Here is a 24277-nt window from a genome sequence, read left to right on the forward strand (position 1 = left end):
CAAACACCGCATTGAAATAGATCTTTATTTACAGTTTGTTGTAAACTGTTATTATCATTGTTACCACATTGAAAAAGGTCTCTATTTTCAGTTGGTTGTAAACCATTGTCAAAAATCACATTGAAAAAGGTCTATTTACAAGTGTGTGAATCATTATTATCAAATACCACATTAAAAAAGGCCTTTGTTTGCAGAATGATCCAAACCATTATTATAAAACACCACAATATAAAAGGATTTCTATTTAAAGTGAGTTTTCCAAATTTAGATATTATTCCATGTCGAGGTACTTAAAAATTGATATTCACAATATATTTTAAATGTTATTTTTAAAGTTAATGCTATATTTAGATTGGAATCTTAGCATATTTATCTTTGTCGTGTGTGTGATTGAAGGTGAAGCTGTGACAATAGAGTCGAAGTGTTTCTCCCCCGAGATGGACAACGTGGCGATCAATGATGACACATCGTTCCACATCGAGGAGTACACCTGGCAGGCTTTCTGTATCTTCAGTGACATCTTCGACTTCTACATCACAAACCAAGGCCTTGTCACCATCATACACGAGAACACGCCACACTGGTTCGGTAAGCTTTCTGTATGTTCAGTGACATGTTCGACTTCTACATCACAAACCAAGGCCTTGTCACCATCATACATGAGAACACGCCACACTGGTTCGGTAAGCTTTCTGTATGTTCAGTGACATGTTCGACTTCTACATCACAAACCAAGGCCTTGTCACCATCATACACGAGAACACGCCACACTGGTTCGGCAAGCTTTCTGTATGTTCAGTGACATGTTCGACTTCTACATCACAAACCAAGGCCTTGTCACCATCATACACGAGAACATGCCACACTGGTTCGGTAAGCTTTCTGTATGTTCAGTGACATGTTCGACTTCTACATCACAAACCAAGGCCTTGTCACCATCATACACGAGAACACGCCACACTGGTTCGGTAAGCTTTATCCACAAGGAGGGATGCTAAAGCAGACACTTGATGTGCAGTCGATTTAGGATCGATCCCTGTTGGTGGGCTCATGGGGCTATTTCTCATTCTAGCACCATGATTGGTATGTCAAAGACCATGGTATGTGCTATCCTGTCAGGAATGGTGCACATAAAAGATCCCTTGCTACCAATGGATAAATGTAGTGGGTTTCCTCTCTAAGTCTATGTGTAAAAATTACCAAATCTTTGATAGTCGATAATTAAAAAAATCAATGTGCTCTAATGGTGTCATTAAACAAAACAAACATATTCGAAGTTTATCCACAATTCTAAAAGGTGGAGGGTAGAAAGGAAGGGAAGAGAGGGAGGGAGCTGGAGCAAGAAACAGATGGATATGCTATGATATTACAAATGTTTTCTGATTTTACCAATACTCGTAGTTTGCTATGCATATTAGAAATGTTTTCTGATTTTACCAATACTCGTAGTTTGCTATGCATATTAGAAATGTTTTCTGATTTTACCAATACTCGTAGTTTGCTATGCATATTAGAAATGTTTTCTGATTTTACCAATTCTCGTAGTTTGCTATGCATATTAGAAATGTTTTCTGATTTTACCAATACTCGTAGTTTGCTATGCATATTAGAAATGTTTTCTGATTTTACCAATACTTGCTGTTTGCTGTGTATATTACAAATGTTTCTGATTTCAGTGAACAGTTCAGTTGGGTGTTTGCATGACTGGAGTTTCTCCGACGTTGACCACCCTCAGACTATCTGCACCATGTGTAACCAGTGTTGTGACAGTGGAATTGACTGTCAGTGGAGTGGAATTATGGGACAGTATCTGCGAGAGTGCTGCTGTGGAACAAGAGTCAATGGGTGCAAACAGTGCGGCATCTGCAAGAGATGTGCCGACGAACTGTGGGTGGGTGCAGCACGTGATCATGAGTCAGTCAGCATCTACAAGCATGCACGTACCACTAGCATGGCATAATATAACATAACATAACATGCATAACGTACATAATATCCATCCATCCATTCAATCATCCATCCATCCATCCATCCATCCATCCATCCATCTATCCATTCACTCATCCATCCATCCGTCCATCAAAATTCCATCACACATCCATCCATCTATCCATTCATTCATCCATCCATCCATCCATCCATCCATTCATCCATCAATATCCATCCATTCACTCATCCATCCATCCATTCATTCATCCATCCATCACACATTCATGACACATCCATCCATCCATCCATCCATCCATCCATCCATTTACTCATCCATCCATCCATCCATTCATTCATTCATTCATTCATTCATTCATTCATCTATCACACATTCATCCATCCATTCATCCATCGCATATCCATCCATCAGTCCGTCCATCCATCTGTTTGTCCATCCATCCATCCATGCATTCATATAAACACACACAACCTATTGGACATTATTAATTATTTTATTTCAAAATGTTTTCATATATGTTTATTTTTTCATTGTGTGTTTTATTTTTAAAGCAAATTCGATCCTTCCTTCGGCCGTGTACTGAAGTGTCTCGTCCCTCCAAGACTGGCAAGCACAGTTGCATGCCCCTGAATGGCGTCACGTCCAATGAAGTTGAGTGTATCAACCTGGATGTTTTTAGTGCACCTGTCTGTCTACAAAAGTAACTAAATACAGGCTAATAATTACTTGACCATGCAATATACTATGTTTTTAATATTGAGAATTATTTTATAATATTTTGGACACCAAATGGCTATAGTTCAAAATGTGCTGAGATGTCGTGAGAAAACATTTTCTTCAGTATCGTGTCTCAATTCGCTATGCAAGTTTTAGAGATTGCTACCCAATTTTAAAACATTAAACAGTAATTGCTAATCAAGTTTGAGTTGACTAGAAATATCGCTAATCAAGATTTTAAAAACAAAATATTCCCTGGTCATTAACAAATAATCTTTTCTTTCGTTCTCTCATTTAACCAAGTTTTAAAGTAATTATATAGATCTAAAATACCAAATATCCATAGTTTAAGATATGCTGAGGAGTTATTAAACAAATTTATACTTCTTTCTATTATCCATTAAAGGGACACACCCTAGTTACGGCTAGTTGTTAACCATTACGGCGTTGTTTTTCGCTATTAAACCCATTTTTTCACAAATAAAATTGCACTTTACTTACCATTTATTATTTAGAATATACATTTCCATTCACCTGAAGTGTTTTTTGGTAATCCTGGTAATCCTGGTGTTTGTAATACCACAAAATTGATTTTTCGTATTTCTGAAAAACGGACGCACGTTTGAGAAAAAAACGTTGAGCAGACCAGGTCTAATCTATTTTTAGACGGGATATTTCCATTTCAATGTCGCAGACGTTGGTATACCACGTGACCGTTACCATTTTGGTTCGGTTTGTTTTCTCGTGCATGGTTCGCGCAATCAACATCCGATTTGTTGTTCATTTGTGAGATTTTTCTTCACAGTTCGTGAACATTTTCAGTAACAATAAAGTTCAGACAAGTAAGTATCTCAATACAAAACGTTACAAACCCTTAAAACCAATAATTTTGCTAAGTCCTACAATATCTGGAGAGGGAATACAACCAGGACAGAACAGTTGGAACATGTCCAGGAGAGGTGAAAAGAACGCACCCCAAGTCTGTGAAATTTGTCGTGACGTAGGCATTGTTGTGCTTCGAGCGACATCTACCGGTGACATCAGAATACAAACTTTCAAAATTATTTCAAGCAATTGGGACATGGGGATTCCCATGGTATTTATCGATATAAAACCTGCTTTTTCACTCCATTTGATAAAAACGTGATCTAAGTGTGCATGGGCGGATCCAAGGTGGGGGACCAGGGGGACGCGTCCCCCCCAAAAATTGTTGAAGTGCCCTCAAAATGTCCCAAGTGCCCTTTTTGTTTGTAGAATTTTTTTTTTTTTAAGTAAACAATAATTATATTGTAGATAAATGAAATCAAGATTTTCGTGTACATGCGCAAGCTTGCAGATATGTGTCTGTGTTATTGAGTCTCAATGGGGCCCCATTGAGGTTCTAACGCGAGTGACGCCAATTTACTTCATTATTGCTAGTATATTATGACGTAGAACTGTAGGAATTCATATTAATTGTAAATATCAAAACTTGTAGTAAGGTGCCCTTTTGACGAGTCAATGTGCCCTTCTTTTTTGGTCCCCCCCTAAAAATATTTCCTGGATCCGCCCATGGTGTGTTACAGGTTTGTAGATTAACCAAATTATAATTTATTTTCGCTGGATGGAACTAGGGTGTGCGGCTTTAAAGGCCGATATGGAGATATCGCTGGCACTATAATTTGCGATATTCTCCTAGAAGATATCTCTTCTTTTGTTATGTCACTGTGTATGTTTCAGTGCTAAACCTATCATTGGTGTCATCACGCCACTGTTGTTCTGCTAGTTAACGAGTCTACACTTCCAAATATAGTGACATTCAACCCACATTACTGACATTGTTTACAGTTGTTACAAATGAAAAAACATAATGGATGATAAACAGAAAACCTCCCTTGTATCTTGTGATATTATAATTTATCAGCACTCAATAAAAGTATAAAAATCCTCAACAAGTCTCAGATTTTATACTTTTATTAACTTGTGCTGATAAATTATATTACAAGACACTCGGGGAGTATCCTCTATATCCCTCGCATGTCTGTCTGAAATAACCATACCTTAGATATGAAATAAACCCAGTTTAAAATGAGTTGAGTTGTAGTTGAACACTTGATACTTATTTTGTCTGTTAGGCAGCACGACACATCTGGTGCAGTGATCCAGGTGTTCCCTGGGCCAGCCGTCAAGATCCCCTCCGTCCAGGAGATCGATGGCTACAACGAGAAGAACAGTGCGGCCGAGCCCAGGATGAGGTTTGAACAGGGAGACGTCATCAAGATCAGACTGACAGAAATACCCGTGAGATTATCGTAACAGTTTGTTTTGTTTAACAACACCACTAGCACACATTAACATGATCAAGATAAGACTCACAGAAATACCAGTGAGATTATCGTAACAGTTTGTTTTGTTTAACGACACCACTAGAGCACATTCACATATCAAGATCAGACTCAGAAATACCCTTGAGGTTATCATAACAGTTTGTTTTCTTTAACGACATCACTAGAGCACATTAACGTCATCAAGATCAGACTCACAGAAATACCCTTGAGGTTATCATAACAGTTTGTTTTGTTTAACAACATCACTAGAGCACATTAACGTCATCAAGATCAGACTCCCAGAAATACCCTTGAGGTTATCATAACAGTTTGTTTTGTTTAACGACATCACTAGAGCACATTAACGTCATCAAGATCAGACTCACAGAAATACCCATGAGATTATCATATTTTGTTTAACGACAATGATATTTTTATACACTTACCTTTTCTGACACCCAATAGCCTATGTGTATTTTTGTGCTGGGGTGTCGTTAAACATTTATTAATTCATTTTTTTTAACAACACCATTAGAGCATATGTCAGGAGATGACAATACATATGTTTTCATTTCATATAGGCTATTTCAGTTTTATAAAAATTATTGAAAATCTTGAATTAAAATTGCTTTTTAGTTGAAAGGAAAAACAACCCTAGGATTTCCCACACTTCAGTTACGTAATGACATACTAAAAAAAGTTACAGTTTGTTTTGTTTAATGACACCACTAGAGCACATTGATTTAGTAATCATTGGCTATATGATGTCAAACATTTGGTAATTCTGATATATAGTCTTAGAGAGGAAACCCGCTACATTTTTTCCATTAGTAGAAAGGGATCTTTTATATGCACCATCCCACAGACAGGATAGCACATACCAGAATATATATATTTCAATTTGTGGATACTGTATGAAGTAACATGTCCCACCTGAAATTTACAGTGGAATTCAATTGGGAAATATTTTATATCCCTCTCCCTCACTTGGAGAATAAAACAATTCCCAAACCTTGTTTGTTAAAATTGATAAGGTATTCCTGCTCATGCAAAAATAGATCGTGTTGTTTATTATTTTAGAAGACTAGACTGATGGTTAGTGATATAGAGGAAGAGGAGGTGTCGCTGGAAATAAAGCCTGTTTACCACACACTGTTTTGTCGGGAAGTGCGTATCTGGCATGATACTGGAATCCTTTGCTACGATACATCATCACCATCCATTCCTGTGGGACAGTTTTGTGCAGCTCGACCTTTGACCTCTGAGTGCAACAAGTTCTCTCTTGGTATACAATCTTTTTAATTAGTCCCTACTGCTCCAACTGGAGGGGACTGTAGGTTAAACTGCTCTGTCTCCATCCTTCTACTGTCTGTGTATGTCCATCTATCTCACATATACTTTTCTGGATGGTTTTTTTTGCAAGGCCTTAAAATATTGAGCTCAAATTTTGTGTATAGCATTATCATGTTCTGTTACAAATCAAGTTTGACTTGCATGGCACTTTACCCATTTTTGACAGACTAATGGCTTTTGAATTTAGAAGATAGGACATTATTTTTTTCAATACCTGAAAATATTGAGATGAAATTTTGTATATATCTTTATTGTGTATTGTTACAGATAAGTTTAACTTTCATGGCGATTTACCCATTTCTCTCAGAGTTATGTGCTTTGTTTCTCTGACATTTTTTTTTTTTTTTCAGTCCTTCTTTTTAATGCTATACTTAATAGAAGGTGCATGAGGCCATTTGTATGAACTCCCTTGTTACAGTAAATGCTGCCGAATGTCATGTTTTCTTAAGCCCAAACAGCAGGATTTGCTTGCCCAAGGAAATGCCATATTTCATTCAGAATGTATCTTCTGACTATCATACCAATAAATAAAATCATGAAAACGTAAAACATTTTAAGTAAATTTATCAGGGACAAGGACTAGGAGAGGTCATTCTTTTAGCAGCAACAAACAGTTGAGTAGCCACTTAACAAAAGTTACCTCTCATGAATAATATGAATATTTCACCAAATGCATTGACAATAGGGTCTCCACGAGTACTCGGGGCATGGGTCGAGTCTAGCAAGACTAGAGTCCGTTCTTCACAGGACTCAAGTATCCGTACAAGGTGGAATACAATTATCAACTATAATACATTGGTCTATGTAGGACAATAATTTCAGCAGTAAAAAATCAACGATATAAATTACACAATAATTATATTATCATGGGCTAGTTTCTCTTTTTAAACTGGCTTGTCCGTCCGTCACAATACTGAACATAGTAACCGTTTTCGACTCGTGGAGGCCTTAATTGTGAATTCAAGAAATCTTAATCAATGAATAAATGGCATTTGCCATAAAAAGGATTTTTTTTTCGCTTCAGAAATTGTAAACCCTGGTGAATCGAGGACTATTTCGATTGGTTTGTGCCACAGACGTTATCTAGCCAATCGGCAGCCTGGTTGGGATCCACTTTCTATTGGTTACCACGCCGATGATGGAGGGTAAGTTTAACTGTTCTCAACAATTAACCATCATTCCTGTTAAACAAATATTTCTTAATTCTTGATGAAGCACCAAAATGAACCCATTGTATAGCTCACCACTAACCCTCTGCTGGACAGACAGTCCAGATAGCTGAGGCGTGTGCCCAGGATAGCATGCTTGAACCGTAATTTGATATAAGCATGAAAATATGTATAAACACAATATACATTAGACAAACTGACTGATAATTTTTAGCTAAGGTGTAAAAAAATAGTGTGTTTTCTAGAACACAGCCCTACCTAGAAAAGGCGGATTTTATTTTTGTCTAATAAATTTTCTTTTCTGCCAATTGTTTTTATTAATATGTTGGAGAAAAGAGTATAAAGTGAAAAAACCCTACCCTATCTACTCGACCCAATTTTTCAGTATGTTCTCTGAAACATAATATTTATTATACACCTAATGCTATCTGTGTAAAAAATTAACTGGAGAGGAACATACACACAGTGTAACTTTGTAAGTCATGGGGCGGGATGTAGCCCAGTGGTAAAGCGTTCGTTTGATGCACGGTCAGTCTGAGATTGATCCCCATCGGTGGGCCTATTTATATTTAAAACATGAAAATCTGCTTATAACAGGGTGATTTCAACCTACAAAACCCTCCTCCTCTGTAACCAAATGTTGTAAGCATGCCTTGTACAGAGTATTTTGTCTCTATATATTGTTTGTAGGATTTTTATTGGATCAGGCTGGCCTCTTCATTCAGTTGGTGAGGTTTTACCAGGAGATAGGATGACTTGCCAGCTTGACATGGACAAAAGGAAAGTCACTTTTTATCACAATGACAAACAGGTATTTGCACATTCTCTGAAAACAATATTGTACTGATAAAATCCATTTCAAGTTGTAAATATTTGTTTTATCACAGTGACTAGGGTCTCCATGAGTATTCAAGTACGCGGGCATGGGTCGAGTCTAGCAAGACTCGAGTCCGTTCTTCACAGGACTCGAGTACCCGTACAAGGTGGAATACAATGATCAACTATAATACAGTGGACAATGTAGGACAATAATGTCGGCAGTAAAAAATCAACAATATAAGTTACACAATAATTATATATTATCATGCGCTGGTTTCTTTTTAAACTGGCCATCTCTCTGTCACAACACTGAACATATTAACTGGTTACTAAATGCAATACAATGGCATGATTTGACATATATGTTCAGCACAGGACTTAAAATGCATAATGCTATTTTACTTTATTCCTTAGTCTCATCATCATCTAGTGTATGAGACAGGTACTTGGGTCCAGGTCGAGTTTCACCCTCATGTACTCGAGTCCAGTATTTTGGACTTGTAAAGGCCCTAACAGTGACTGAAAGTTAACTTATGGGGAAAATACTCTAATTTCATATAAAACTTGAAATTTAATTTTTAATAACTTCCAAAATATTAAATAAAGTTAAATTTTGTTGCCTCTAAGGTAAACTAATGTACATGTGTTGCACAAAAACTACCCCTACCCCACCCCCCAGCTGTGGCCTTATTTCCATCTTATAGTAAGGATATTGGATATTGGAGTATTTATTTGGTAAGTTGGGTGAAAGCTGTATGTTTTATTTTCAATCCCCTGTCAGTCCAATTGGAGGCAACTACAGATTTCATCTCCAACCTTCTGTCTGTCTCTCTGTCTGACTGTCCCACATATAGTTTTCTGGATTTTTTTTCATAATGCCACAAAATTTTGAGCTGTAATTTTGTATATAGCTTTATCATGTACTGTTACAGATCAAGTTTGAATTGCATGGCAATTTACCCAGTTTTGATTGAATCACGGCCCTTGAATTTACGAGATATACAGAAATGAGTTTTTCAGACTTCATTTTTCAATTTGTAAGATATCGAGCTGAATGTTTTGTTTTTAGCTTTACTGTTACAGATCAGGTTACCCATTTTTCACAGAGTTATGGCCCTTGAACTTAGAACATATGAAAATGCGTTGGGCCCGGTAAGGGACATGTATATCAACTTATCAATTTACTTGCATTTAGATTCAAATAGATGAATAGTAGAAGCATGCAGCAGAAGTTTGCAATAATTTGACATCTGACAAATTTAATATTTTCTCCAACCCTCCTGCAATGTACATGTATGCATCTTCCGGGCTCAAAATTAAGAATTTGATACCTTTGGCAATTCTTCCGTCAGTAAATTACTCACTGACAGCAATTTTGAGCCTGCTGACAGTAATTTTAAACCAGTAACCTTTGCAACATACATCAAAAGCAAAAATTATCCCTTCAACCGACGGCAATATGTTTTTATCCAGTGGCAAAACACTGCCATCAGTAAAGTCCATGACCTTCAGCAATCCATATTGCAATGACGGCAATTGCCGTTGGTGTTCTCGTTAAGTTTGAGCCCTGCATCTTGATGTATGAAACTAAGGATATAATTACTGGTTTTTAAAACATTTAGGTGTATGAAACTAAGTCTTTACATCTATGATTAAACCTAGGTGTATGAGAGCAACAAACTGCGAGTGCCTGCTGGCGGTTTTCACCCGATTATTGGCCTCCATTCCACAGGGGAAGCTGTTCGCTTGTTGGACAAGGACCCTTGGTTACCACCCAGAGAGGGAGATGTAAGTTAAATTCTCTATTTTAATTATTCCATTCAAGATAGCCATTTTCATTTTTGGTGTATTCATGTACATATGTCATTTTAACGGCTAATTAATTGCCAACATTTTCATTAACACACAAACTATACCATTTTTTTATTTTTTAGAACACCTGTTTTCTAAAATGAGATATAAATTTTTTTTAATTTTGCAAAGCATTATTTAAAAACATTCCTTGTTTCAAGTTTACATGCTAGCATTAACCCTTGTCACCCCCCCACCCCCCCCCCCCAGCATACCTAACTGAATGGCCCTATTATTTTTGTGCTTATATCAAGTTACGGTTAAAGCATGCTTTCCTGGGCACACATTGGCACACAGTGATTAGTGATTAGTAGTGAGTGGCCCGATACCTTTTCATGGTCTGAATTTCTCATGGTTATGAGGCTCGCCTAATGCTCGGTCAGTCTAGGATCGATCCCCATCGGTGGGCCCATTGGGCTATTTTCTCATTCTAGCCAGTACACCACAACGTGTATATCAAAGGCCATGGTATGTGCTATCCTGTCTGTGGAATGGTGTTACTTATAGAAAAATGTAGCAGGTTTCCTCTCTATGACTATATGTCAAAATTACCAAATGTTTGACATCCAATAGCCGATGATAAATAAATCATTGTGCTCTATTAGTGTCGTTAAACAAAACAAAACAAAAGTCTCATATTATTAACACAGTTAAGAATCTTAAACCTGATGGTTAAATAACTACCAATGAGGCAGCGTTTTTTCTTTAAGAGACAGTCAACTCCAACAAGAGCCTTATGTGTTGGAAAGATGCATACCCGGACCACCAACACATACTGACTCTTTAACAAATGAAAAACACGTAATTTTAGAGTTAATTAAAAAACATGATTATTCCTGCTTACTGGGGGCAGCCATTTTCTTTCGTTTTTATGACGTCCGGTGGGATAGCTTGGGGCGAACTGACGTCAGCTCTGTCCAACTCCTCTATGCACAGTGTAAACAAAAGCTCTGATTTACGACAAGGCGCTTCGCTTTCACCAACCTGACTTGTAAAACAACATAAATGACTTGATAGTATAATAAACTATTTAACTAAATATATTTGAACGCAATGGAGTTATAGTATTTTTCTCTTTTAAAAAATCCAAAGAAATAATGCATATTATTAGACCTATTGGTAGGGTACGTTCGAGCAAAAATGACCCAAGTGATAATTTTCTTTTCTTTGGGACTACGTAATTGGTAAATTTTGTGATTTTAGATGGGAAAGTCTACTTAATCAAGGGTTTTACAGAATTACTTACAGTAATAAAGCTGGATGGCTGATAATGTCCATTACGATTTGAGGGGTGTCTGCGTGGTTATCACACAATATCCTGTGATCTTAATAAAAGAGGAACATCTTTTTAGTGTGTCTAGACACAGTGTCTGAGGACCGTCTAAATATACAGCTGCCAATCAGGAAGCACAAGTACAGGCCACGGAAAGAAAAGACCAATTAACCAAGAAAACAATGATTATTATTTCAGTACGTGTGTTAATTTATGTACAAAACATAATACAGTTATTTCAACATTTTGACAATGGTGGTTTATTTTGTATTGAAAAATGATATATACTTGTTGCTGGCTTACTGGGATGAATATTATTACAGAACATTGCGATGCATCTGCAAAAATCAGGTATGTTTTGTTTCTTCAGTTCAGTTCCTGACATGACACGTTAAGTATTATGTAACCACCAGCTTGCAAGAGGGCATATTCACTAGGATGGTACAAAATGGCTGCGCCCGTTATCTATAATAGCCGTCACATTTAACCGTTTTATTAATTAACTATACGATTATACTTATTGATATTAAGCAATAATGTGCATTATATATCACTGACTATGCATACCAAGCTAAATGCCTAAATTGCCCCTTCCTTTAAAATTAAAAGTTAAACGGTGAGATATAGTTATGACTATTCCAATGGCAATGTCAGTGGTGTCAACTTTTGTGTTAAAGTTTCGCATATAAATCCATTTGTCACAAACTTTTAAGTCCTAAGTCATTAAAAAGCATTTAATTCTATAGAATTCTTGTTAGATTTTTCTTATTTCTTGTGTGTAAGCTGCTAATATGTGGCTATCGAATTTGGACTTTTCTTTATCTGTTTTGCTTCTACAGTCAACAAAAGTAATTAATTTCAGATACCATCACTACCTTTGGCCTTTGATTCCAAGAAGTATGGAAATCTGTGGATCAGGTGAGTGTTTGCTACAACTTTTCCAATACAAATCTCTTCACAGTATCCCATGTTGATTAAATATTGTACTTTTTAAGTGTTGTCATCAGGTCATTATCCTTTTGTTTCTCTTTAAAATATAATGTCCACCCATTGTAATTACTTTAAACAATTTTTTATTAACATCTATTTTTTTTTCCAGCACCGTTTAGCTGTAAACTCCTTGTTTTTCAGTTTAATATTTTTTTTTTTTTTTGATCTCCAACAGCATCCTGTGCATATTTAATTGTTAGTTACAAGTAATTATGGTAGTAACTGAGCTTATTGGATAGTTACATGTGACACTGAACAATGTTAGAAAGTTACCTAATAATGGTAGTAACTATGCTAGAAAGTCGTCTAATAATGGTAGTAACTGAGCGTATAGGGTAGTCACAAGTGACACTAAACAGTACTAGAAAGTCGTCTAATAATGGTAGTAACTGAGCTAATAGGGTAGTCACTAGTGACACTAAACAGTACTAGCAAGTCATCTAATAATGATAGTAACTGAGCTAATAGGGTAGTCACTAGTGACACTAAACAGTACTAGAAAGTCATCTAATAATGGTAGTAACTGAGCTAATAGGGTAGTCACAAGTGACACTAAACAGTACTAGAAAGTCGTCTAATAATGGTAGTAACTGAGCTAATAGGGTAGTCACAAGTGACACTAAACAGTACTAGAAAGTCGTCTAATAATGGTAGTAACTGAGCTAATAGGGTGGTCACTAGTGACACTAAACAGTACTAGAAAGTCGTCTAATAATGGTAGTAACTGAGCTAATAGGGTAGTCACAAGTGACACTAAACAGTACTAGAAAGTCGTTTAATAATGGTAGTAACTGAGCTAATAGGGTAGTCACTAGTGACACTAAACAGTACTAGAAAGTCGTCTAATAATGGTAGTAACTGAGCTAATAGGGTAGTCACTAGTGACACTAAACAGTACTAGAAAGTTGTCTAATAATGGTAGTAACTGAGCTTATAGGGTAGTCACAAGTGACACTAAACAGTACTAGAAAGTCGTCTAATAATGGTAGTAACTGAGCTAATAGGGTGGTCACTAGTGACACTAAACAGTACTAGAAAGTCGTCTAATAATGGTAGTAACTGAGCTAATAGGGTAGTCACAAGTGACACTAAACAGTACTAGAAAGTCGTCTAATAATGGTAGTAACTGAGCTAATAGGGTAGTCACTAGTGACACTAAACAGTACTAGAAAGTTGTCTAATAATGGTAGTAACTGAGCTTATAGGGTAGTCACAACTGACACTAAACAGTACTAGAAAGTCGTCTAATAATGGTAGTAACTGAGCTTATAGGGTAGTCACAAGTGACACTAAACAGTACTAGCAAGTCGTCTAATAATGGTAGTAACTGAGCTAATAGGGTAGTCACTAGTGACACTAAACAGTACTAGAAAGTTGTCTAATAATGGTAGTAACTGAGCTTATAGGGTAGTCACAACTGACACTAAACAGTACTAGAAAGTCGTCTAATAATGGTAGTAACTGAGCTTATAGGGTAGTCACAAGTGACACTAAACAGTACTAGCAAGTCGTCTAATAATGGTAGTAAATGAGCTTATAGGGTAGTCACAAGTGACACTAACCAGTACTAGCAAGTTATCTAACAACATCTGATGGCTGGGCTAGAGTGCTGATAAAAATTCCTTCTTGTTACAGAAGACAGTATTTTTCATTTGTACATGTGCAAATGACCTTGACCTTTATTCTGCTTGTAGTCCCGGACGTACTATGTTTCTCTTGAAGAGGAAAGGTGTGCACGGCTGGCTCCTGCTTCACAACCCGAGTAAAGATCTCATTGGCTTCATGGTAGGTTCATATGCTTTGCTTAAAGAGACTTTTCTTTGTTTAATCACTTTGTAACATGTTTTTTTATTAAAAGAGCTGTTTTAATAACTAATATTTCCTATGAAATACATTTTTTGTTTTCGAATATTAGTGTCTGTATTTAATGTGTTTCTGGTTTTCTTAATGTTTGTAGTTGACCAAGCTGGATATAACCTTGCAGTAATATCATATTTATGAAAAAATATATACTTAGTACAAACATGATTAGGGTGAACATAAATACATCAGGGGCCCATCTTACTAAACATTGTAAGTCTACGTCTGCTACTAACAGTTATACCAGTCATGCATTTGCGTGTGTTTGGCATCAATTTCATGCAGAAAATTACATCATTACGGAAGCTGGAGTATTTTAAAGACAAAAGAAAATGAAATATGTGTTCTTCTAACTATATTTGTTGAACTATAATAGTAATAAGAATTGTACTTTAGTCGTAGATTTACGTTTATGTGCAAAACTAGGCGTACAATGTTTTGTGAAATTGGGCCCAGATATCCATGACACCAGTGTTCTAAATGGGAAATGTGTTTATATCCAATTTTGTTGTTAAAGGTTAACTTTGTAATAAAAGTTTTAACAATAAGTTGTATGCCAGTCTAGCCTAGTTTAAATACATTTTTCTGTTTACTTTGCATTCAAATTAAACAAGTAAAAAATGGTATTCCAATTTTTACTTTCATATAAGCATTGCAAATCATCTTTCAAAATACCTATGCTGAACATTTCAAATTATATTTAAAAACAAAGATGACATCATTATTCCTTATGTGATGTCATTCACAATCATTTTTCATATGTCATTACAAAGCTGAAGTGCGGGAAATCCTAGGGTCGTTTTTTCTTTTAGACAACTCTTTTTTCTAGACCAATTTTAAAGCATGATTCAAGAGAGTTAACTTTTGCGCCTTTTTCCTTTAGCCAAATTTTTTTATAAAATTGAAAGATCCTCTAAACAGATGTAATGTCATCTCATGATATTTGACTACAACTTGGCAAATATAGTTTTGACTCTTTTAACATTAATGTATTATAAAGTTAACCTTTAAAAAATATTCTGCTAATTGAAAATATATTTAAAATGAAAGTAAGTCTGTGGTCATTGTAAAAAATTTGTATGCCAATCTAGCCTTGTTCAATTATACAAATTTGAATATACTTGAATTTTCTTGCTTAGTATATAAATATTTGTTTGTTTAATGCATTTCTGGTCATTCTGATATTTGTACTATGTCAGTATGGATTTATGTCTATCCAGTAACGTCATATACTGTAAATCATGACATTAATGTAAGCAAGATATTAATGCAAAAATTTTTCACTGGCACAATAATTACTGGACACATTTTATTTTTAAGCAATAAAACCACCAAGAATAAAATTTAAAACAAAAAGACAAACAACAAAACAAATACCAACATAAAAAGTATTGTTTTATATCAGTAGAAAGTAATCAACAAGACAAAACAAAAGAAATGCATTCAGAAAGGCAAAACAAACAGCCCATGAGTGTTACAACTATATTTGCAATGTTAATGGGGAGGGGTGTGGGGGGGGGGGGGGGGGAGAAAGGAATAAAAAAAACATTTAAAAGACAATATTTGCCAAATAGTTTAAAAAGAAAACCATATTGACATTTGTGTACCGGGTAGTTTTATCGTGAATCATGAACGCAAAACGATAAACATGAAACCATTTTTTTTTTTTATCACATCAGTGAAAACCCCTCACAAATTGTATATATTTTACATAATAGAATAAATAATATACAAAATTATAAAAGTACGAGTATTCAGTACTGTGTCCTGAAAATTAATAAAAGATGGCACCTTTGAAGCATTTGACAGCCTGTTCTAGCAATGTTTAGACAAAGAGATTAATAATGACACCGGTGATTGGATGAAATTTGACCTCTACTGGTTCTAGAAATAACCAGTACTTGTAGCTGTTCTGCTTACTCCCAATTGTTAACAAAAAAGGTAGAAACCTTTTGTTAATTTTAAAATCCTTTATAATTATTGAATACACTACATTGAACAGTCAACAATAAATACATTTATAGATTATTTCAGTATATTTTATGCTCTTTCAAGCAATTGGTATTGTACAAAAGCCTCTTGCTTCAGACTAGGACACTCGACCCGACAGACTCCCAGAGCACTGTACACAGGTGTTTATTGCAATCAGTTGCAAACTCTGGGTCCTTTGTTTTAATTGGAGTGCAATATCTTGATGGCTCTCTCACCAAGAATGGTGTTATTGTTAACGTCTGTTTAATCTCTTGACCGGCTCAGTGACTTTGACAAATGTCTAGCCTAGTGGCAGTGGATTGCCACGACTGTAGGTCCGACTTCAGTGACTGGCGATAGGCAGACTTTAAAATCACAGACGTCTGAAACACCAGCCATATTGACCACTATTTATTTATTATTTTAAATCATGCATGAGATACCGATGTCTGGGCAGGCCGGTCCACTTGACAGATAGGAATTTGCTCCAATAATAGAAATGGACAGGTGCTTTGGACCAATAAAAATGACAAAAGTGGGACCGGCAAACACACGTTTCCCCACCCCTGCTCCACACCTTGTCATTTCTAAGGTGCTTTGCATAAAGCCCAGTTCTCACTTGAACAAATTTTTGTACAACTGCGGTGCGACTAAAAGATTGTACAGCCGTGCGATTCCCATACGAATTACCTAGGGCCCTCCCTTATTACTTATATTTTAAACTGTTTATAGGTTTTATTACCTAGTTGTAGTAGATGCCAAGATTAGTCCACTGTCTAATTTAATTTGATAAAACCAGGAAAGTCACATTAACATCTTAAACTAGATGTTGTTTTTTTTAGTTTTGAAATAAGCATTAAATTTAACTGTTCTTTTTCCTAGGAGATCTTATACACAATGCCATTGTAACACTTTATGTATCATTTACGGTAACTAAAAAAACAAATCAAGAAAATCTATTATTATAATAATAATTATTATTATATTTTAAGAACTAAAATGCTTTTTAACTAATATTTTTTACAGATCACATTCAGTGCTGGCAACAAGGTAGACAACTGGAGTCCGATTGGATATCTTGAACCACACAAGTCTCATTGTATCCGGATAGATCTCCCAGAAGCACGTAAGTAAAGAAAATAAAAATAAATAGAAGGGGAAAACAAAGGAGAAAATTGCTCAATGTGTAAAATTCTGTTAAACCACCAGTTTTGGACATTTATGGGGGCATCTGCACATGTGCAGACATCATCTATGGATAGTGCACATGGTCACTCAGTAAGATTTTATCCCCCTGAACACTATTTTTTCTCTCAATTCTATACATGGTAATACTTGATTGAGATTCAAAGCACAGGGTATGGTGGGGTATAGTGGGGTTATTAGGGTAGGGGTGGGTAGGGTAGGGTGTAGGGTAGGGTGTAGGGTAGGGTAGTGTATAGTGGAGGGGAGGGTAGCATAGTGTAGGGTAGGGTTTTGTACATGTAGTGTAGTTTGGTGTTATGTAGTACAGTGTAGTGTATAATATATTATAATAAAAACACATTTTCCTGTTTATTTGTTAACTAAAAGCCTAAAAAATCATATATTCAGGAATGTCACCCTACCTAAAAACCTAAAAGGGCTGGTCATTTGAAAAAAATGTGAATTAAATAATAAATTGGTTACCAACTTTTCGGAACATCATCAATGTATTCATTGGTATTGGACATCCATGAAGTAAGTTTGTCAGTTTATTTGCTAAGTAAAAATTGCCAAATACATAAGACATGAGTTATCTCCTGTATTTTTGTGTGAAGGTCGTATGGTCTAGAATGTTTTTCACAGAATGTCAAGTTTCATAAAAGGTATTTGGTATGTATTAGACCTGTTTTTACACAATAAGTTAGTATCCTTAGAAAATTATCAAATCATCATCCAACTGCCATTTGACAGCTATGTTAGTGGCTTACAACTGCCTTGTACCTATTGTTTATTTTCACAGTAATTTATGATGATAGTAAGCTATGCCATGTCGTGGAATGGGCTGGCGATTGTAAAACAAAATTGAGATTGTGATGGTAGGTATTTATGTCGATAGTAGTGCTAAGATAGCTTCGTGGAATGGGCTGGCGATTGTAAAACAAAATTGTCCACTACTGGGTATAAAACATAACAAGTTTGTCATCGATGTGTTGTTTGTTTCAGCAAGTGTTGTCGACATTCTGAACCAAACTGTCCACTACTGGGTATAAAACATAACAAGTTTGTCATCGATGTGTTGTTTGTTTCAGCAAGTGTTGTCGACATTCTGAACCAAACTGTCCACTACTGGGTATAAAACATAACAAGTTTGTCATCGATGTGTTGTTTGTTTCAGCAAGTGTTGTCGACATTCTGAACCAAACTGTCCACTACTGGGTATAAAACATAACAAATTTGTCATCGATGTGTTGTTTGTTTCAGCAAGTGTTGTCGACATTCTGAACCAAACTGTCCACTACTGGGTATAAAACATAACAAGTTTGTCATCGATGTGTTGTTTGTTTCAGCGAGTGTTGTCGACATTCTGAACCAAACTGTCCACTACTGGGTATAAAACATAACAAGTTTGTCATCGATGTGTTGTTTGTTTCAGCGAGTGTTGTCGACATTCTGAACCAAACTGTCCACTACTGGGTATAAAACATAACAAGTTTGTCATCGATGTGTTGTTTGTTTCAGCGAGTGTTGTCGACATTCTGAACCAAACTGACCACTACTGGGTATAAAACATAACAAGTTTGTCATCGATGTGTTGTTTGTTTCAGCGAGTGTTGTCGACATTCTGAACCAAACTGACCACTACTGGGTATAAAACATAACAAGTTTGTCATTGATGTGTTGTTTGTTTCAGCAAGTGTTGTCGACATTCTGAACCAAACTGTCCACCACTGGGTATAAAACATAACAAGTTTGTCATTGATGTGTTGTTTGTTTCAGCAAGTGTTGTCGACATTCTGAACCAAACTGTCCACTACTGGGTATAAAACATAACAAGTTTGTCATTGATGTGTTGTTTGTTTCAGCAAGTGTTGTCGACATTCTGAACCAAACTGTCCACTACTGGGTATAAAACATAACAAGTTTGTCATTGATGTGTTGTTTGTTTCAGCAAGTGTTGTCGACATTCTGAACCAAACTGTCCACTACTGGGTATAAAACATAACAAGTTTGTCATTGATGTGTTGTTTGTTTCAGCAAGTGTTGTCGACATTCTGAACCAAACTGTCCACTACTGGGTATAAAACATAACAAGTTTGTCATTGATGTGTTGTTTGTTTCAGCAAGTGTTGTCGACATTCTGAACCAAACTGTCCACTACTGGGTATAAAACATAACAAGTTTGTCATTGATGTGTTGTTTGTTTCAGCAAGTGTTGTCGACATTCTGAACCAAACTGTCCACTACTGGGTATAAAACATAACAAGTTTGTCATTGATGTGTTGTTTGTTTCAGCAAGCATTGTGGACATTGTGTGGTTCAGTCTGGAGCTGGGGAAACAGTATTCTGAGGAAGAGATTGAGACATTTCGTTCTACTCTAACACCAGAAAGGCTGCATTCACACAGGTACACACCACGTCAGCTGATGTTTGCCTTTTCTCAGCAAGCACCATTCATAATTAGCGTATAAAAGTTTACCTTACTTTTTCAAAAATTAAAAACAAAAAATCAGGGGTGGTGATAGGTAATGAAAAGTAGGTTACAGACCTGAATAAAGCATTTCAGATTGCATGTACATTGAGTGTTTAATAATTTAGATATTGCTAAAAACATTTCTAACTGAAAAAACCCTAAATGCTCTCATTGGAAGGTGCTAAATATTGAAGGTTTTTACTCCTTGTTTAATAAATATACTGGTCACAAGAAGTAACAGGTCACATGGACACTGCATCTGAGAGAGGTAGACCATTTTCTGTGTCAGTGTTATGGATGATGGAATGGCTCACTTGCAGACATCTCACTACCTGTCTCATGGATATATGCCATCATCCAGACATGGCAGGTTCACCCAACCCAAAATGCTCAGTTTACGTCTTGGTGACATGGTTATTCAAAGCCAGATTGCAAAGAAATGTATACCCTACGAACCTAAATCAAACGGCAACCAAACAAGCTGTGAGTAAAAAGCTCAAATATTTGGATGGTATTAAATAGTTTTAAAATTAGTATTTTGGAGAAAGTTGATAAACAGGTTTTTTTCATGAAAGTACAAAATCTGTCAAAACCGGATGATGTTGGTGACCTAATATTTATCCAATTTAGACAGGATTTGGTCTTAAGATTGATGCATTTTAGAATTTAGAAAATTCGGGACCATGAAACTTGGCAGGTTTTGACAGGATTCCAGTTTGTTCAGGGTCTGGTTTAGACATGTTTCACTGTACCTTGTTTTCACACTTTCCAGCTTGCGGGTACACATAGCTGAGAAACAGTTACAGAGTGTCACACCTCTTCGCATCGTCGGCGTCTCTGTACCAGAAGATAAGGTTTGTACTGGAAATAAAACTTATAACATTTACTGAATACATGGAGAATGCATGGAACTAATTCATGTAAGATAACGTTTATATTACAAGTGCGTTTTCATTTGTTCATCATAATTAAAACATGATCAATTAATATTTAACAACACCCAAGCATAAAAAAATATATTTGCCATTGGGGTCAAACAAAGTGGGGGATGGGTTTTTTTCAAGGGACATTACTGAGTTTGCTTCATTGTAAGATGTTTTCTTGTTTACAATATCAGTGTCTGTATATTCAATATGTTTCCAGTCATCTTAATATTTGTGAGAAACCCAAACTAGTTTTTGTCTTCAAATAAATTTGTACATACGAAAAAAACATTTTTTAGGAAATAAAATGAAATTTAACCTAATACAAATATTAGAACGATCAAAAACATGTTTAATATACAGCCACTAATATTTTATGCAGAAGAATATATTTTATATGTAATTACAATCATTAAAAATTCTCTTTGAGTCGATAACACTTAAAAATGACAGCAAACTCAGGAATGTCCCTTTAATACAGTGTAAACAGAAGTGGTGTCTAAGTATAATATGCTGTTTATTTATAAGTGTGCTATATTGTTTATGTGCAAGAGCACTGAACTTTCCTCTTCAAGCCATGCAACATAGAACAAATGTTTGCCTTCTAGTTTAGTCTGTTTGCATCAAAACGGAACCGATGAATTGGCATATAACTCTAATGATTAAAGTTAAAACTCATATAAAAACACATTAAATTTTAAACCCATACCAACTCAAATATATTTTATTGCATAAATAACAAAAGGATTGGGTACAAGTTTGTCAACTTAATAGGCCCTCTCCTAATCTGAGTTTTAAACTCATATACCAACTGAAATAAAAAAAATTACAAAACATATCTATGTAAATAAAAATATTTTGTTACAAATGACCATCAAATTATATAGATTAATCTCATTTTTGATACATGGATGAAGAGAAAATGCTAGAACAGCCAATGTATACATATTGAGCTGCATTGCAGCAAAATAATCGACAACGCAGTACACAGCAACTAAAGGTAAAACTCTGCATGCCAGTTGTCTTTATACCTGTATTGTAAAATAATATTCAACCTATGCAATTTGATGATCATTTGTAAAGAAACTTTTTTAAATGAACTTTAAAAAAAAGGTGTTTTCAATAATAAAAAAACCCTCAGTAATATATTGTAATATATAAGTTTTAACCTTATTCAGTACAGAGTTATATGCCAATTCATCGGTTCCCTAGTTATGCAAATAGACTGTAGCTGATGTTTAATTAATCAATGTGATCTAGTGGTATTATTAAACAAAACAAACTTTAAACTTCATTAATGACACACAGGCCTCGGTGGCGTCGTGGCAGGCCATCGGTCTACAGGCTGGTAGGTACTGGGTTCGGATCCCAGTCGAGGCATGGGATTTTTAATCCAGACACCGACTCCAAACCCTGAGTGAGTGCTCCGCAAGGCTCAATGGGTAGGTGTAAACCACTTGCACCGACCAGTGATCCATAACTGGCTCGACAAAGGCCATGGTTTGTGTTATCCTGCCTGTGGAAGCGCAAATAAAAGATCCCTTGCTGCCAATCGGAAGAGTAGTCCATGTAGTGGCGACAGCGGGTTTCCTCTAAAAATCTGTGTGGTCCTTAACCATATGTCTGACACCATATAACCGTAAATAAAATGTGTTGAGTGCATCGTTAAATAAAACATTTCTTTCTTTCTTTCATTAATGACACATTCCGTGTTGCTTGTAGGATGTTTACACACTGGAGATCCTGAAGAATGGTGGGTTAGTTCAGAAGTACTGGTTACACGGAGGATCCTATCATTGCTTGATACCGAAGGTCAAATCGGAGGATACAGAGAGAGATATCTTTCTTCGTTACCCCAAATTCCCGGTAAGTTGCAATAAGACTATTAAAGAAAGAATAGAATAGAATAGATGTTTGATGACACCCCAGCACGAAAAGTATATCGGCTATTGGGAGTCAAACTATGGTAAATCTATTAGAGAAAGAAGAAAGAAACATAATCAGCCCAAACATATTGGGTCAGGTAGGGGAGGTGCATGTATTGCTTTTAATTAGCAGTACTCTCAAAATGTTTGTTATTAAGTGAAATGTTACAATAATATTTTTTTGTTAATTGCAGACTTTTGATCAGCCCAACATGTTTCAAAAAGGAATGCGATTGGTGGCAAAGCCGTATGAGTAAGTATTGTATTATATATTTGTGTGTGTTTGTGTGTCTGTCTGTCTGTCTGTGTGTGTGTGTGTCTGTCTGTCTGTGTGTGTGTGCGACAGTGTGTGTGTGAGATAGTGTGTGTGTGTGTGTGTGCATGTGTGTGACAGTGTGTGTGTGTATATGTTTGTGTGTGTGTGTGTGTGCACTATGTGTTATTGTGTGGGGAAAAAAGGGAGGAATAGACATACAGACATTTAAATCTATTATTTTAAAAACATGTTTTCTGTGTTCTGTTGGATTAAATCATTAACATGTGCGTGTGTCTTACAGGAATGTCTACGCTGAGTGTATGATTGTGGCGGTGTCGCGAGATGGCCAGTCTTTGACTCTGGAATACTCACCCAAGGACTCGGATGAGAACATCCAGGTGGATCTGAGCATCGACTCGGAGGTCATACAGCTGAAGGATGTCCCTCTGGAGGCCTTCGAGGACGTCAAGGAGAAGATGGAACATCTCAGGGCACAGGTAGTAAAACACTTTTAAGAGAGAATACCGTGTTTATTTGTGATATTACAGGTAGGTATCATTTTAAACACTTGTTAGATAGAATGCTGTGTGATATTACAGGTAGGTATCATTTTAAACACTTTTTAGATAGAATATTGTGTGATATTACAGGTAGGTATCATTTTAAACACTTTTTAGATAGAATACTGTGTGATATTACAGGTAGGCATAATTTTAAACACTTTTTAGATAGAATACTGTGTGATATTACAGGTAGGTATCATTTTAAACACTTGTTAGATAGAATACTGTGTGATATTACAGGTAGGTATCATTTTAAACACTTGTTAGATAGAATGCTGTGTGATATTACAGGTAGGTATCATTTTAAACACTTGTTAGATAGAATACTGTGTGATATTACAGGTAGGTATAATTTTAAACACTTTTTAGATAGAATACTGTGTGATATTACAGGTAGGTATCATTTTAAACACTTTTTAGATAGAATATTGTGTGATATTACAGGTAGGTATCATTTTAAACACTTTTTAGATAGAATACTGTGTGATATTACAGGTAGGCATAATTTTAAACACTTTTTAGATAGAATACTGTGTGATATTACAGGTAGGTATCATTTTAAACACTTGTTAGATAGAATACTGTGTGATATTACAGGTAGGTATCATTTTAAACACTTTTTAGATAGAATATTGTGTGATATTACTATCATTTTAAACACTTGTTAGATAGAATACTGTGTGATATTACAGGTAGGT

General features: G+C 35.8%; 1 protein-coding gene across 1 annotated transcript in view; it reads left to right on the plus strand.

Annotated features, from left to right (window-relative positions):
• Nucleotides 1-24277, plus strand: part of LOC121374371 — a 129877-nt gene that overhangs the window by 50880 nt on the left and 54720 nt on the right. The window contains exons 28-42 of the mRNA XM_041501473.1: nucleotides 397-588; nucleotides 1677-1914; nucleotides 4780-4945; nucleotides 6052-6256; nucleotides 7349-7469; nucleotides 8184-8304; nucleotides 9975-10100; nucleotides 12299-12354; nucleotides 14121-14211; nucleotides 17284-17383; nucleotides 19735-19846; nucleotides 20685-20766; nucleotides 22558-22701; nucleotides 22955-23013; nucleotides 23318-23513. Of these exons, the coding sequence (XP_041357407.1) occupies nucleotides 397-588; nucleotides 1677-1914; nucleotides 4780-4945; nucleotides 6052-6256; nucleotides 7349-7469; nucleotides 8184-8304; nucleotides 9975-10100; nucleotides 12299-12354; nucleotides 14121-14211; nucleotides 17284-17383; nucleotides 19735-19846; nucleotides 20685-20766; nucleotides 22558-22701; nucleotides 22955-23013; nucleotides 23318-23513 (2009 nt within the window). The remainder of the gene's footprint in view (nucleotides 1-396; nucleotides 589-1676; nucleotides 1915-4779; nucleotides 4946-6051; nucleotides 6257-7348; nucleotides 7470-8183; nucleotides 8305-9974; nucleotides 10101-12298; nucleotides 12355-14120; nucleotides 14212-17283; nucleotides 17384-19734; nucleotides 19847-20684; nucleotides 20767-22557; nucleotides 22702-22954; nucleotides 23014-23317; nucleotides 23514-24277) is intronic.

The sequence above is a fragment of the Gigantopelta aegis genome, chromosome 6, assembly GCF_016097555.1.
Source record: "Gigantopelta aegis isolate Gae_Host chromosome 6, Gae_host_genome, whole genome shotgun sequence".
Classification (NCBI taxonomy): domain Eukaryota; kingdom Metazoa; phylum Mollusca; class Gastropoda; order Neomphalida; family Peltospiridae; genus Gigantopelta; species Gigantopelta aegis.